Here is a 16474-nt window from a genome sequence, read left to right as displayed (position 1 = left end):
CCCTTTTTCCACTTATCTACTAAAAGAGCACACTCTAACAACATAGTAGTGAAAAATAGAACATTAACAATGTTCTGAAGGTGGTCAGATGTAAACGTATCCTAGAGAGGAAGACTTTAAAATTTGCAGAAGGTAAAAGGATAAAGAGTACCCATAACTGATATGATAAGAATGTGTTGAATAATGAATGATATGGCTCCAATGTTCTTTCAAACCGTACATTAATTCAAAAAATGATGTGAAACTTGAAAAGATACACTCCATCTCTCAAGAGAACTATAAAGAAAAACACATGTTAAGAACATATTTTTCAAACATTCAGAAAGCATTCCCATCAGTAGTCAAATAAAGAATATTAATGCAGTGCGAGAACAAACATTACAAACAGAACTACATATACAAATGTCACCCAAATGGTGAAGGAACAGGTCCGGCTAAGGAATCGGATCTCTTGATGCCACCCATGCCACAGATGATACATCCAGGAGTTGAAAGAGCAGAGAATTTTGCACCACAAAGATCACAAACATCATGTCCGATGGTTGAGAGGCGGCTAAGAGTAGCAGCACAAAACTGAGAGGGGTCTTCAAATGGATCTATAGATCTGTTAGATAGTCCTCTCTGGACACATATATCGATAAGGCTGCGCAGCTCATCTTGCTTGCTTGGGGGTGCCTTGGAGTTGAGGAGATCGAGCATTTGTTTTGCATAGGCATAATTTTGCACCTCCATATTCCGCTTGATGGCAGTTCTTATGCAGTTGATCCGGTGCTTAGCTTGGAGGGGCAGGGAAGCAAGATGGCGAGACAGTCTTGCCATCTCATCTTTCGCACTGAGTGCACTAGCACCTTGAACTTTCTGCAGCCGAGCAATTTCCTGCAACAAAGTTGAAAAGAAAAGGTGATATCATGGATATTGCTGCTCATGAGAAACTGCATTATAGTATGATTGTATACTACTGCTCATTTATTCAATTCTTCTAATAATAATCACCATTCTAGATGCAAGTAAATCCACCAGCCATATACTAATCTAGCCACATTTGCCAGCATGGTTGAAAATTTTCTAATAATATATACATTGCCAGGGCTTTTCTCTGGCTAAAAAATTCATCATAAATTCAAACAATTTCACTTACATTTCTATTAATTTTCTCCTAGCTCCTCTTTTATTAATCTATTAGAAGCCAACTATGCACAGTTGCACACTCTTTTCTGAAGTAACATGTGTCCTCCAAGCAACTAAATTTTCAAACGTCCTCTTATTTAGTATCCAGAGGAAGAAAGAGACTTGTCTGAAAGAAGTTGAACATTGTCCAGAGTTTGACATTAAAGATTCAAGCAAGGTCATTTTTGCAGTGCACAAAACTTTTTAACTATATCATATGCATCTAACCTATATGTGTTTTCTTCTTTCTTCGACTATCCAAACACTCATTATGCATCACCATAAAGACCCTTCAGGATAGAGGCATTGCTGAAGAATTATAGGTTATTGATCAAGCACACTAGTAGTCTGAAGGGAACTCCAACAAACCACTCCAACTAGTGCAAGATAAATCTGGACATATTATTTCCATAAGGAAAACATTTAATTGGCATGAACGAAGACAATAGGAAGTTCAATAAGTGAAAGAATCCCAATTCAGTTGGTACAGGACACTTAATAAACTTGATTACCAATTATTCAATAATGAAAGCAGAATAGAATTATCAAGATACAGCAGGTCAAAATTATGTGTTTTGAATGAGAATCACCCATGTCATACAGGATGTAACTACTACTATTTTTGCATTACTTTAGTTGAAGCCCCACAAACAGAAAAATTAGGGTAAACATAATAAGAGCAGTTTCACAAATTTAGCCAAAAGGAGAAATGGTATCTTGAGTTATGAAAGTTACGTGTAGTATCGCAACGGCAATCTTGTATTGAGCACAAATAGTGGCTTGGGGTTTAATATCAACCCCACGTGATTGATCCTTAGCAAGAGCCAAGAAAGCTTCATCCAAACAAGATAATGCATCAGGAAGTTGATTCTGCTCAAGGTGGGCAAGACCAATCTTGAAGCATACTGAAGCAGCAGCACCACGAGGTACCTATAGTATGAGCATTAAAGATGCAAGTTGTGAAAAAGAATGTAGTTGACTTCCAAAATTGGAGAATGCCAAGAAATCTTACTTGCCCAGGGCGCACGGCAGTAGGTGGAGATGGGGGACGAGGAACAGATTGCATGGATCCTACAACTCCAAGTGAACTGAGATCAATTGGCTGTGAAGAGACAGAGATGGCAACTCTAGGAGGAAGAGGCTGGGTCTGTGGGGGGATTCCACCACCAGGTAGTCCAATTGACTCATTAGGAATATTGAGTTGTTGAGGAAGTTGAGGGGGCTGTAATGCTTGAGGTGGGACTCCACCATCTGGAAGACCAACATCAGTCATCACGTTCTGATTCGATGTTGGTTGGTTTTGATCCACTCCTGGAGCACTTTGGGTAACTCTTGTCAAGTACGTCCCTGGAGGGGGCAGTGAAGCTGCAACTTGTAGTGATGAAATAGTATTTTGGAAGAAGTCCTCTGGTATGGGTCCAGCTGACACTCCCATGCCAATAACCATTGGATTTGGCTGTGCTGGTGGTTCTGCTGATAAAGCATCAGACCCAAACAGATCCACAGCAGTTGGCACAGTTGAAGCAGTAGCAGGCACTGGTGGTGTTGGCATCTGTGAAGAATCTTGGGATGGAAATGATCTAGTCCTAATTGGAGGGCCTAAACCTAATTGTCTTGTGGCTTCTTTGAGTTTGTTGACATCTACTGTGGTTGCAGCAATTGGCTTATCACGGATTCTGATGAGTAGCTTTTTGTTTTTTGATGTCGTATCATCTTCATCACTGCTGCCACCATCAACAACACCAGACAAGGACTTCTTGAACTCTTCCTCCGCTTTCGCCTGCTCATCTGCGGAAGCAGAAGGAACCCCCAATTGCCTCGCCAAAGAATCCCCTACAGAAAGAATCTTTGAATCACCATCAATGCTCACTTTACTCTGCTTCAGTGGCAGTTCAGAAGATGATGGAGGCTTGTTTTCACCACTTGCTGCTGTGAATGCTTTAACCAAGCTCTTTTCACTTACCTCGACCACATTGCCCCTTCCCCTGATGATACCCAAGTAAACACCAATATGTTCTGCAACAATGGAAGGAATAGGACCTTCACTAGTTTTCATGTATGGCATAACCTCCCCTGATAGCTCCCACTGAGGTATATTCTTCATATTAGTAGGTGTTTTGATCTCCCAGTTCCCACCACCCCACTCAGGACCTTTAGGAACCATACTTTCGGCAGCAAAGTTAGCAAAAATACCCTGTGTCCATCCAGTGGAACGAATTCTCAAAATTCTTTCACAATATCGCCTTAGTTCTGAATCTGTAGCAGCTTCTTCTAATTTCTGCGCAAGGCGTCGCATAGCACTAGGATTCAAGTGACATATAAACAGATCGAGCATGCTTTCATGATCTGCAATGACCTCAAAAGTCTCTTTTGCAGCATCAAACTGACCATACCTGATCATATAGTGCTCATTACTTGCTATGCCCATTATAGAAATAATGCATAGTGGAAATAGATGGTTTAAACTTCTGGTTGCTATAAGCAGAATAACAAATAACTATAATTTCTATGTGAATAAAGTTTTTAACCCATAAATGCATATCTATGTCTATGCTTAGTAGGTTGGTAATCAAGCATTTGTATCCATATCCAAAAAAGAAAGATACGGATGTGATTTTACCACTAAATGATCCATATCCCTATCAGAATCCAAGGGCAATTTCGTATTATCTGTATCCCAAAAAATTTCAAAATTATTATCTGTATCAGGATCCTAATCCAGGTCAGATAGAAAATTTCTCCCACAAAATGATAGTTGAACACAAAGCTACAAGCCAAACAGATCTGTAGTTTTTTTTTAGAGAGCCAATAAAATCTAGATGGTATACCATTCAAGGAAGTACTTAATATGCATTCAACAGTATTCTAAAATTTAAATACCACTAACTAGTTGTCCATGCTCGAGCCAATATGGCATACCTAAATAGTTTATTCAATCGTTCAAAAAAAAAAAAATTCTTTCGTTTGTAAACAAGCTACTTCTGTCACTGTCTGGTATATTTCCTTCCAGAATATACCGAGCATCTAAGTACCTTAACCATTCTGTGCTGATAATTAATAGAAACAATCATCAGAGAGCATGTGCTTCCTTAGTAAGCTTTAATCCGGAACCAGAAGACAGAATCGAAAAGTCAGGCTTGATAGAAAATCATAGATAGATAAGAAGGAACTATAATCGTAAATCAGTAGTCAATGGTCATAGAAGATATCATATATTAGGATATGTACATAAGTCAACATCCCTGACCCCACTTTAATGTTACTCTAGATGTTTAGGAGCACCCCTGACCCCACCTATAATGTTACTCTAGATGTTTAGGCATAAGAAAGGATTTAAATAGTAAAGTGGAACATACTTGATACATGTGTATCCCAACAGCCGAAAACGGTGGAATAAATATGAAGTAGGAGGGCATTGAGGGTAATCTCTAGAGCGCAAAAATTCATCCTTCAAAATCGATAAGGCAGTGGAGAAGCGGAGAGCTTTGATTGCATAATCACAGCGTAGAACCTAAGATGATTTTGAAAATTTTCAGTGGAACAGTTTAAAAGAAAAGCAAGGGCTTTGAATTGAATAACAGTTAGCGTTCACCTGTGTGAATTGAGGACTTGCTTGGGATAAAGATACAGCAAGGTCTCCACAAATAGGGGAGCCTTTGGCCAATATATCCAGAGACCTCGGAGTAATGCGCAAACTGTCAAACCTGCAGGAAGAACATTGAGATTATAGACCTACAAGTTATGACCAATCTGGATAAAGGGAAAATTTCATGTAAAAAGTTATAATGGAATATTAACAGAACAATTGCAATAAAGATTGAACAGAGATCAAGTCATCTAATTTGACACCATCACAGATTGGATAACTCAGATAACTCATTACTCTAGTTGATCATAATCAAGCAAAGGAACTACCTTGATGTTATTTGGTATAACACCTCCGGAAGATCAAGTTTCTGCTCAAAATGTTGCTGCATTGTGGCAAATCCAATGAGGAGAGGCTCTAGAAGACCTACAAGACAGCTCCTAATTTCAACTCCCTTTTTCTGTCTCGGATTTATCTCCGTTGGGTTGGCAAGCAGTAGACGGTCATTCAGAGAACCAATTAAGACTGCATATCCAAGGTATAACATGGTTCAGAATAAATGAATGGTCAGAACGAGAAACAAATTAATAGTGATCCAAATTGTGAACTGCCTTATTAAGGCCGATGGAATCTAAGATATTTAGCAGAACCTCCAATTGCGGAAAGCCATATTGAAATAGAAAATATAAGCACTGCTCTTTATATTCAGTACTGAAGTACCATATGTATCATTGCCTTGCATATGACAAGATGTTTGAGTCAACACAATGTTCATGAATCCATCAATTGTCCACCTTATAGCAGTTGTACAAGGGCTACAAGTTACTGTAAGAGAAGTCGTAAAAGCAACTATAGCACAAAGTTTCAGAGCTAGCAATCGACTTGAATCTTGATCATAATATAAGGAGTACAACAACTTTATTTTTTATGCTGATGTGAAAAGTTCTAGGTTTATTGGTTTTCATAGGTTCTGAAGGTTCAGGGATTCAAATTTTGAAACATTCAGATATATACTCTCCTAGCACATACAGGTAGTGAGACCTTTTATAGAAAAGATTCACATTTTCATCCTTACTTTAATATTTTTGTTTTCCCACTAGAAAGAGGGAAATCGAGTGAACCTTACCCGAACATGGAAAGCTAGTCGAAAGGATGCTCCGAACTTTGTTATCCCATCCAAGCATACTAATTGTAGCTGCAGTTGAAAAGAGAAGAGCTGGCCCAACCCAAAGCAAAGAACGATAGTACAAAGCAGTTAAGTGTTCAAACAAGCAGCAACACAGAGCACAAGGTAAAAGCAAACTTAGACTAGCATAAAATTTAAAAAACCAAAGGATATCGATGGCAGTCCTCTATCAAATTTAGTTGAACTGCTAGACAGGATGTCCAGATCAGCAGAAGCAATCAGTACTCTTTGACTTGTCAGTATTCCAGCAACATGACCTCTAAGAGTCTCTTGCCAGTGAACCTGCATAATAGTGCCGAATGGCAAAAGAATACCATGACTATTATTCCTACTTCAGTGACATAAAAAAGAACAATATACCTAGCTACATCAATTAGTGAAAATCATACTACTCAAATCTATTGTCAATTAGATGCTACACAGTTGGTTCTCAACTTCTCATGATGCCACTAGCATGCAGGCTTACTGTTTTCAAGGTGCTAGTTTGATCAATCCCTAGAAAGCACAAAAAAGTAATTTGATAAATTCTGAACATAATTCTAAATTAGTTTTTAAATGCTTCAATTTTGGTCAGATTTCTTGGCATAACATCAACCATATATTAATCTTATTGTAGATATGACAATAAAATGGAATCCTTTTTTCCTTATATGACAAGTTGACAGCTAGAAAAAAAAGAAACTTGGTTCCGGCTTCTTTTTTTCAGTTTGTCACTTTGATTACCATACGAAAGTCATAAGTCAAAACATACTGAAATGACAGCAAAATTATGTCAGTAAACTGTATTATTGTTCATACTTCAGACTGCCTTATTCTCCATACGAAAAAAATTTAATGTTTGTAGCTCAGAAAGTAAATCAGTAGGGCCAAGAACCTGAAGAACAGCCTCATTTGGTTTCATCTTAATGAACTTCTTTCCATCAGTTTTTGTGGAAATAAACTGCCCATCATCAGTTGATAGACGGTATCCCTGAAGAAGTTTCACTAGCCCAATATGCTTTCCAGATATGGTATACAAAATGGTTGACTCTACAAGAAAGACAGGCACAGCAATCAGCCATATTTAAACTAACAAAGGGCTCTGAAGAAGTCCCTCGCTATCACTATCTGGGAAGAGCTTGATTTGACACACCTAATGGAGTTGAAAAAATGCGATCAACCTCTGCTTCAAAAACAAATTGCAGAGGACCTTGGCCTTGAGTTGAGCCAACTTTAGCGTCAGCAAATGAATTCTCATCAAGGGCTCCATTGTTTTCAGTAACTTTGTTTTCAGTAACTTCCTTAGAGGCAACCCCTGGCAGAATAAAAAGAGCAAGACCACTCTTGTCCTCATCCAGAATAGCATACTGATTTTCATTAGGACCCATAAGTGCTGCATCTCGGCCTACACAGAAAAAGAAAGATGTCAGAGTAAAGTAGCAAACATGCCAATATGCAATACATTTCAGGAAAGATAGCAACCTTTTATTGAACTTCCTTTGCTATTAACTGACTGTAGATCTGTCTGTTCCCAGTAAAGAACAACTTCATGCAGCAACCCACTTGGACCACTTAATTCAAAGACCACTAGAAAGAAGTGCTGCTTTGAACTGTAAAGCATAATCTTTGGAAGGCATTCTACATTTGAGGGAATCTGAAAGGTATTGAATATTGATGGATAAATGTCAAAGAAGATAATATAATGAACTGTCAATTTATACTACAACAATAAGGGAATAAATGAAATCTCTCAGGAGGTATATAGTTAGTACCGAAGAGTAAAGTTTCTTATAAAGATTATCTGCTCCTGAAGAGATGTTATATGCCATCAGATTGAACCCATCTAAATAAAATGCCCTGACAGGATAATGAACAACGCGGTTCTCCTTGTTGAAAAAGTTCAGCTCTAAGTGATAAGGCTGCAATTGTGAAACTGGAGTTAGCTAAAAGAATAACAGGAAAAATACAGCAGCAAACTGATTGATCTTTCTAGTGTCTACCTGACAAACAGGAAGATCTCGCAGAAGATGCCTAGGATCTGAAATTGTAATGAGAGGTAACCGGGATATTGGACCACTTTTTGCATGTCCCTCCATGAAATGCTACATGAATGCATGTGAGGAACAAGATAAGCAATAAAAAAATTCTTGTGAAGAAGTTGATCATGTTAAATCGCAAAAATTAGGTAACTTAGATAACTATGGAAGCAGGACTAAATCAAAAGGAAACAATGCATGCCTATATTTAAAATTAAGTGACAGGCATGCATGTAGCATTGTCTTCAGATTATCAGCTCTAGGGCCTAGGCTTGTTAAAGTCATAGAATTCCAACTAAACCAATTATGATAAACCTGCCTTTTTCAAAAAGGGAAGCTTCAGTACTTTTAGAGAATGGATCTTCAGATTATACAATTTCTCAAAGAAGACTAGTGATAGAGGTAGAGAATGGATCTTCAGATTTTCTCAACGTAAAAGATGATGATTTCAATATGGTTCACAAACTTTCGGCATTTCTTACAGTTTTGCATTCAATAAATTAAGGAGCTTCAAAGCTACTTGTTTTCATGAATCATCATAAAAGAACATCTGAAAGCAACATTTTAGAAAGGAACCGAGGTAAGAGAAGCATACACTGTGAAGGAACGCTTTCCTTGCAATATCTGAGATGGTTAGCTGACTTTGGCTGGAAAATAGGAAATGCAAATCAATCACGATCACAAGCTATTAAAAAAGATAAAGTCTACAAGAACATCAATCTTCACCAACTAAAGGACATAAAAGAATGGAAAATAGACGGGCAGCACAGTTAACATCATCTAGTGTTAAGTTTCAGATACTATTTTAATGTTTCCTATCAAGTAAATCTTCCCTCTTTCAAAAAAAAAAAAAATCAACTAAATCTTTTGGGAACCAAAAAGAAAATTCATTCTTATCCAGAATTCCAGATCACAATGCACAGTGATAAAATCATATATACATTCCTACAACTTATTAGGTCAATAGCATGACTTATTCATACTATCTTCTTATTTACTGGACACATGGAGCAAAAGTATAAAGCTATTTATAACGGTTGTACTTAAAATTAGGGTTTTCAAGTATCAAAATAAGGATCGGGATCGGCCATCTGAAAAAACGATAAGTATTGGTAGAATTGGTCATCCGTATCGACCTGTATTTTAAAATATTTTTTAAAATACAGAAAAATTCTAATTTTTTTAGAAATAATAAAATAAGATATAAATATAAATTACTCATATATAAAATCCAAATACTAAAAAATAAATAGTATTTTCTCAATTTCTATCTCTTCCCATTTTTACTATTCATACACTCTTTCTCTCCCCGTTTCTTACACAAATTAAAAAAAAAATTCTTACATTCTCTCCCACTGATTCTTTCTCTTATCAAACTCTCTTTTCTACTAACTCTCTCTTATCAAACTCTCCCCCACACTAACTCTCTCTCTCTCATATCAAACTCACTCTCCCACTAACTCTATCTCCAACTCTCTCTCTCTTATTAACTTTCCCTTAAAAAAAATACTATCTCCCTCAGCCTTTCACTCTCCCGCACCCACACCGATTACCACCTCTCTCCCTCTCCAACATAGTTTTTTATTTTTTTATTTTTTCTCCACATCTTTCTCTCCCTTCTCTTCCTCTCTCTCCTTTCTTCCCTCTCTGTCTTACTGTCGCAATCCACAAACTCTCTTTCTTCCTTCCTCTCTTTCCCTCTCTCTTGCTCCCTCTCTTTCTCTCTTCCCCTCATACCCGTCTTGGGCAGGATCAGCCCCCGAAACCAGTCAATAGACTAGTTTCAGCCCAGGATTGGGATCAGCCAAAACTAGGAGCCATGCTTAAAGCAACATGAAAGATCATTATCCGAGTCCAAGCACATTGATTAATAAATCTCCACATGACAAAGATATCAACTAGGACAAGTCTGCTACAAAAGAACAAGAAAAGATGGCCAGTAATTAGTTGCAGTATTCTACGCAAGTATCAAAAAGTAGGCCAAACATCAAATTTTAGTTTAGCACAGGAAATGGTTCTGCTCATTGAAACAATAAATATTTATATAGCTATCCAATATGAATAGCTTTTGCTGTATTTGACCTCCAGCAATCTCAACAAACTGAGATTGGTGCTTCTCCAAGAAATCAGATGTTTATGTAATCCTACATGTACAAAATTGAAATTGAAATGCATGATATGGAGCCTCTGGCAACTTACCCCTTAAAGTGATGCTCTTGTAGCTGTGTCTGGAGCTGATGATCTGCCAAAATTCCTGAAGAGCCTAGAGCTGAAAGCTTTTCCTTCAAAATAGCAGCTGCATAACAACAAGGAAATAAAATTGTCAGACACAACAGATGCCATTGTGTGTAGTCTAATGAGAGATCATACATTTCATAGAAGTTAGTCAATCTGATACAGCGTTGAGAGAAAATATAAAATAAGCAGATAGACTGGAAGATCAAACAAGAGAATAGGAAATCCAAGTCTGTGTAACACCAGGAGACAACTAAAATGCAAAACATGATATAGTACTACCAGATATAGATACAAAACCTTGCGATGGAGATCCTTTTCTTAGAGAGAATGGTTACTTATATGGCATTACTCATAACATATTGTAAAGGAAAAAGAAAACAGAAGTATTTTACACTGCCATGTTTTATAGGACAAGAAAACAGAAGTTAGAAGGAAAAACAATCAGAGGAGCCATGCAGATCTTTTGGCTCATTAGAATGCTAAAGTATTTTACCAGTAGATCCTCTTGCACTTTGAAGGACTGCAAAAAGTTGTTTCCTTCCCTCCCTTGTGTATGCCGCCCTATTTTTTGCATGATCTCCACCCGACATATCCTGCTAACAAGAGATGATGTTCCATAATTTGGTAGGGGTAAAATTGTCATTTTCAGAGAGACAGAGAGTTGCGTGCTTAACTGCGAATATCAATGTTGCTAAATTTAACTTTGGGTGAACTGCAAAATTTCTTATTCGAGGTAAAGGATATACAGCTTCTCCATCTTGAAGAGAGAGAATCTGAGTAATGTCTATAGTTTCAATAGCTGCAAAATGTTGATCAAAAGCAACGGGAAAAACTATTCAGAATAATAAACAAGGAATCAAACACAGATCCAAAAATTATTCTGTTTGCTAATAACAAGCAGTGTCAAGCATCATAATATGATGTATATAATGAAACAAACTACCAAAAGGGTATTTAAGATAATTAAGATGACTAGTTCTTAGGAATCAAAAGCAAAATGAGGCCGTTGATCTTTTAGTTCTTTTAATAAGGTAGCGGAGTAGATGACCTGCATGCTCAAAAAAATTTGCTTGCATTGGCTGTCTGTTTGGGTTGATTATTACACGTGTCTTCCACACTTGAAGTGCTCCATCCTTGGAAACTGTCACAAGTAACCGCAGTGTAGACAGCCATGAAATAGATGTTATAGGATGAGAGCCAGCCTGTGTACTGAATAAAAACCAAACGCGAGTCAGAAACAGGTTATGGAATTTGCTACAAGCATTATCTATAACAAAATGAAACAGAAATATATCAAAGTATCAAAAGTAGCAGTATGAAGTAGTGAAACATGGATAAATGGTTGACAGATATTTAAACGAAAAATCATTTAGAATATTAAAGAAGAAACATTTAAACAAAGAATGAAAGGAGACTAAGCCAAATGACAACAAAATGTATATATTTTCATTGCTACACCTTGACCTTTAACTCAAAAAACTAAGACATCATATAAGCACAACATTGAAAATTTTAAGTCAGAATTTACATGATATAATTTTGAATTAATATTTGAGGCTTCATATAACAGGTAACTTCTTGAAGTATACACTAAACTTATGCCATAACTGGCAAACTTGTTTTTATTAAACTAGTTTTGCATCTTGTAAATTTACATGGGGGGAATTAATAAGGAAAGATGTGGCAGTGCTTGACTTGACAACAATGCACCAAATAGAGCTGAACAGAGAAAATTCATTCATATAACCAATCCCAAATTGTTGGGGCAAATGTTTGTTTGTTATTGTTGTTATATTCTTGCATCTTTGTACAGAGAAATCCTTTCATGCATTATAGCATTACTATTACATGAAGTATATTATTTATGCTTATGAGTTCCTCATTCAAATACTACTAAAGGATGCTCTAGTGATTTGAGCAAACTGATTCCGACCAGCTCAAATGAATCAATCAATCTTGTTTTTAGGGTCTGGTCAGGTGCTTCATAGCCAAACAGGCCTGGCCTACCTCTGACACTCCCTCTTCCTATGGTGGGTTCTCCCAACCACCCCTCTCTCTCCTCTCCCTTTTCGTGGTGGATCACCCTTTGTTTTCTCTCATGCAAATAGCCATCTCTCTCTCTCTCTCTCTCTCTCTCTCTCTCTCTACACTCTGCCGCAATGTCCGGTATGAACACCTTGCTTCAAATTCTAATAGAAAACAATTATGTACAACACCGTTAAATTTATCACGTAGTCTAGGATACCTAATAGGACAATAGATAAGTCCACAACAAGCATATTTAAGCTTAGGCAAGTGACATCCAGTGAAACCGTCAAAACTAGCTGAAACATGTTCAAACCTGACTTTAGAAACTTACATCTTTGACTCAAAGCACAGAAATTGGAGCTAACAGAACTAGCAAAATCTACCGAACTGCATAGAATTTAAATCGTATTCCATTGAAATTTCAAATCTCAACGAAAAAAAGTCAAAAACAATGAGAAAAATCACAACGATAGCAACTCATTAATGGTCCAAGACATTCTAGTTTGTGCTTCGAAATGGTCTAAGATGCACCTATTTACCAAAGCTTTTCCTCTCCTGATAATTTCATTTTGAATAATTGCTCTTAATCCTTGTTATTTACTAAATTAATTTCCCTTGGAAAAATTTAATTAAGAGAGTATATAGTTATGAGTATAAGGACTTACATGCCGATCATATTTGGCCTCTCAGTTGATACATCCCATGCCAAAAGAGTACCCTTTCTATCACCAACAAAAATCCATTCCAAGGTTGGATGAAAAGCAAATGCACCAGCACCAATTAGCTTGATTGTATTATCAACTGAAAACAGAGGAGTAGTACAATTTACAAAGAGTACATGCTGACAATCTAGAATGTATAGAACAGAACCGCAATTCAAATCTTACGCTGTAGGGTATAATTGACAGCATAAGTTTGAATATTGTAAGCTCGAATCAAGCCATCAGCATAAGCTACATACTGGAAGAAATATCAAATAATAAGAACCACAAAAGGTAACACCTTGTTTTGTAAGTATTACACAGTGTTCTTTGATCAATAAAAGAAGAGGTCATGCTTACCAAGACAGGGAGACGAGGATGGCATGCAAGGTTGACAACAGGCTTTTTAAGATCTGTCTTTATCTTTGTTGGCGGCCTACCCCCCTCGACCGTCCCAACAACTTTACATGATCAGAAGATATAAGATTACTATAATAACCAAATTGACATTTGAATAGATCACATGGAGATGAGCAAACCTGTCACACTCATTCGTCTGTGAAATCCGAAAAAGACGACAGGCTCAAGAGGCGTCAATGCCATATGAACTTCCACATCCGAGGAAATGTGTTCTGTCCTTTTCTCAGGTGAATGTAGCACAAAGGTCTGCTCAGTGTCAAAATCACAGGATCTGATGGTACAATCCTAGAGGTGAAAAAGTCAGATGACATATCCAGACTAGCAAGTAGGGAAAGAGTTACTCTATTTGAATCTAGAAAACATGAAGCAAAACCACCAACATAAAATTGTTCAGATGTGGAACTTATCACCACTACAGAAAAAACTAAGAATTGTGAAAGGCATGCACAAGTCAAAGATATAAAGGGTCAGATATTTGCCTGCTATATCATCAAGTAATACACACAAAAGTTGATCTGCAATAAAACCTAAACTCAGCAGAACTATGATACAGTATGTCAATGCATTAAATTACATGACATGGTTGATTGTCATAGTTTTTAAGATTTCAACATTATCATGGAACAATCAATAAATATATTCCAACTCCTCCAAAATCAATCTACTACAAAAGCAGGACTCCTACATAATTTGACTCAGTTTACGATTCCAAAACAAGAAAAATATTGTCCCAGTCCAAGACCTTCATCAAAATAAAGACTTGGAGTCCCATAAAAACTTTCAAAAACACAAAAAGTTCCAAAAGAAAATTCACATTCCCATAAAAGATTTCCTAAAAATTTCACATATGCTCCAAATTAATACTAAATATGTGAGTCTTACTGTAAAAATATTAATTTGTTCCTGAATTACTGAACCTAATAATGTACCATAAAGTTTTGGTATCTCCTGACAATATCTAGGAGACTGACATCTGCGTTGATATGATCGTTGTGTGTGCTTGCTCTTCATTGTATCAATGAAACTCCTAAGAGATGAGATCGTAGGCCTATGTACTTCCTTTTCTCTTCTATTCTTCAAAAGGCTCAAGAGATAGGAATTCATGTCTGCATCAAGCAAAACTATCAAGAAAGTCCTATAGACGACATGTGAACTGCCGAGATGAGGATAAAGATGACAAATTTTGATTTTGGATTTGTCCAATCTCTAAGATAGGTATTCATGTTTATATTCACAATAATTTCAATCATACGTTTGTTTAAAGCTGCACCAAGTTACTTGGAACTTACCAACACATAAATTTAATTTGAATTGGTCAATCAGTATACATCAGTATGGCCTTTGTTTCATGCTGGTAAAATGGAAATTTGTGACAAGCCATTTTTGTTCAAAGAAATTAGTTTCAGAAAAAAAAAACATAATAAGGTAAATGGGCTTTACCGGCTTTTAAGAATTTTACCAAGGTGGAGCCAACAATAGTTGGATAATCACATTAACTGTAATTATGAATATAATTGTAACAACAATAATAATTAGCAATAAAAGATGTTGATATCACTTGCATATGTAGTAAGTTGAATAAAGTCCTCCTGAACTAACCTCAAGAATGGAAATCAATGCACGCCCACTGGTGGGACTATATGACATACGAACAACTCGAGCACCAATATTGATAGAAGCTATTTTGCTTCCAGTTATTGCATCATATTCTGGAATTAGGGAAATTAACTGAATTAGTAATAAGCAAGTACACAAATGAAAAGTCAAATACCATAAAGATATTACCTTCTACTTGGTTCAAAAAGAACAAAGAAAAAAAAAAGACGCAATTTTACAGACTTCTTGACCGTAAGGGAAACAATAAATATCAAAAATCTCCCCAAGGAGCCTCTGTCTCTGAAGAAGAATAAGAAACTTTGTTCTTAGCTAAAACTTCCACGCTAGGGGAACCAATCCATCGCATTTACGAGAGTTAAAGAAGACACAATAGCAGCTTGAACTTGTGCAAGTTTCTTTACGAGAAAAAAGAAAGAAACGACCCACAAAAGCAATAAAGACGTGTCACCAATTTCAAGCGACTCCAATATACTCAGCTATTATCCCAACTGACAAACCATCGTCACAATTGCTCTTCACAAACCACAATTTCAGAAGGAAAAAAAGAAAAATCAATCCACAAGTAACAAGGATTCTCACATCAATTACTTTTTTGCAATCTGAAGATTCTAACTTGGAAGAAGATGTCTAAATCAGCTCAGATAATCCATCAAATTCGATCAAAATAAACAAAACTCATCCCTCAGAACTAACAAACCAAGAAAACCATTTCGATTCTCACCTATGATGTAGGTCCCGATGGCCACGGCGACGACGGCCTGGGTGGGATGGAAGGCGGCGGCGTGCGGTTGAAGCGGCTTGAGGCCGCGGCCGACGTGCCTCAAGTCCAAATGCTGCACCGTCGCCCACTCCATCATCTTTAACTCTCTCTCTCTCTCTCTCTCTCTCTCTCTCTCTCTCTCTCTCTCTCTCTCTCTCTCTCTCTCTCTCTCCCTCCCCCTCCACCAATTACTTTGATTCCTATCTTTTCTCTTGGATCTCGGCTTGGGCCCTCAGTCAGATCCTACTCCTCCTTCGTCCAGCTCAAGAACCTCCATGGATCGAAGAATTTAGCTCAGATCCGCCATACCCTGCGGAGGATCGACAGGGTTCGATCGGTGATCTCGAGCTCAGATCGGTAAGAGAGGTCGCTGAGAGAAAAAAAAAAATAAGGAGAAAAATAGGAGGACATAAGAGCGGAAAAGTATTAAAGTTAGATTATTTGGACCGGACCGTGGGGTCCAGATTGATTGAACCGGACCGGATTGGGAATTGGTTCGGTACGGGTCGAGACGAATTTACCATTCGCTCCCTAACCTAAAGATCTCATTGATTTCATTATTTGTAAAATTTATTCTCTCTGATATATATTTATATAATATATAAAATAATTATAAACCATGTAAAATATTTATGAATTACGTAAAATAATTATAAATTACGTCTGTAATAGTAAGCATGAATAATAAGAGTAATAATTGTAAATTATAAAAGATATAACTACGAACGTAATTAGATATTTATTATATTTTTATAT

General features: G+C 37.0%; 1 protein-coding gene across 1 annotated transcript; it reads right to left on the bottom strand.

The window, feature by feature from the left end:
• Positions 1–158: 158 nt before the first annotated feature.
• On the bottom strand, positions 159–16112 carry LOC140788710 (uncharacterized). Its single transcript, XM_073138107.1, has 24 exons — positions 15680–16112; positions 14941–15050; positions 13461–13626; positions 13282–13382; positions 13108–13180; positions 12886–13021; positions 11241–11401; positions 10867–10991; positions 10686–10785; positions 10154–10250; positions 8550–8601; positions 7919–8020; positions 7691–7837; positions 7401–7572; positions 7072–7323; positions 6814–6968; positions 6093–6221; positions 5880–5997; positions 5083–5278; positions 4760–4871; positions 4524–4678; positions 2180–3560; positions 1903–2097; positions 159–876 (listed from the first exon to the last, which is right to left on the bottom strand). The coding sequence occupies exons 1-24, from the start codon at positions 15813–15815 to the stop codon at positions 406–408; spliced, it is 4842 nt and encodes a 1613-aa protein (XP_072994208.1). The 5' UTR covers positions 15816–16112; the 3' UTR covers positions 159–405.
• Between the last annotated feature and the right edge of the window lie 362 nt (positions 16113–16474).

The sequence above is a fragment of the Typha latifolia genome, chromosome 5 (assembly GCF_019914945.1).
Source record: "Typha latifolia isolate L0001 chromosome 5, TyphaL0001v2, whole genome shotgun sequence".
In the NCBI taxonomy this organism is placed as follows: domain Eukaryota; kingdom Viridiplantae; phylum Streptophyta; class Magnoliopsida; order Poales; family Typhaceae; genus Typha; species Typha latifolia.
Note: the sequence above shows the minus strand (reverse complement) of the source record. Positions and strands in the feature narration are given on the sequence as shown.

Excerpts from the sequence above, each read along its gene's own strand:
- LOC140788710 (XM_073138107.1), bottom strand. The coding sequence starts at position 15,815 with ATGATGGAGTGGGCGACGGTGCAGCATTTGGACTTGAGGCACGTCGGC. Across the intron at positions 5,998-6,092 it reads TTGATAGAGGACTGCCATCG|TATCGTTCTTTGCTTTGGGT; the intron begins ATATCCTTTGGT and ends ACTGCTTTGTAC. Across the intron at positions 2,098-2,179 it reads CTGCCGTGCGCCCTGGGCAA|GTACCTCGTGGTGCTGCTGC; the intron begins GTAAGATTTCTT and ends CTCATACTATAG.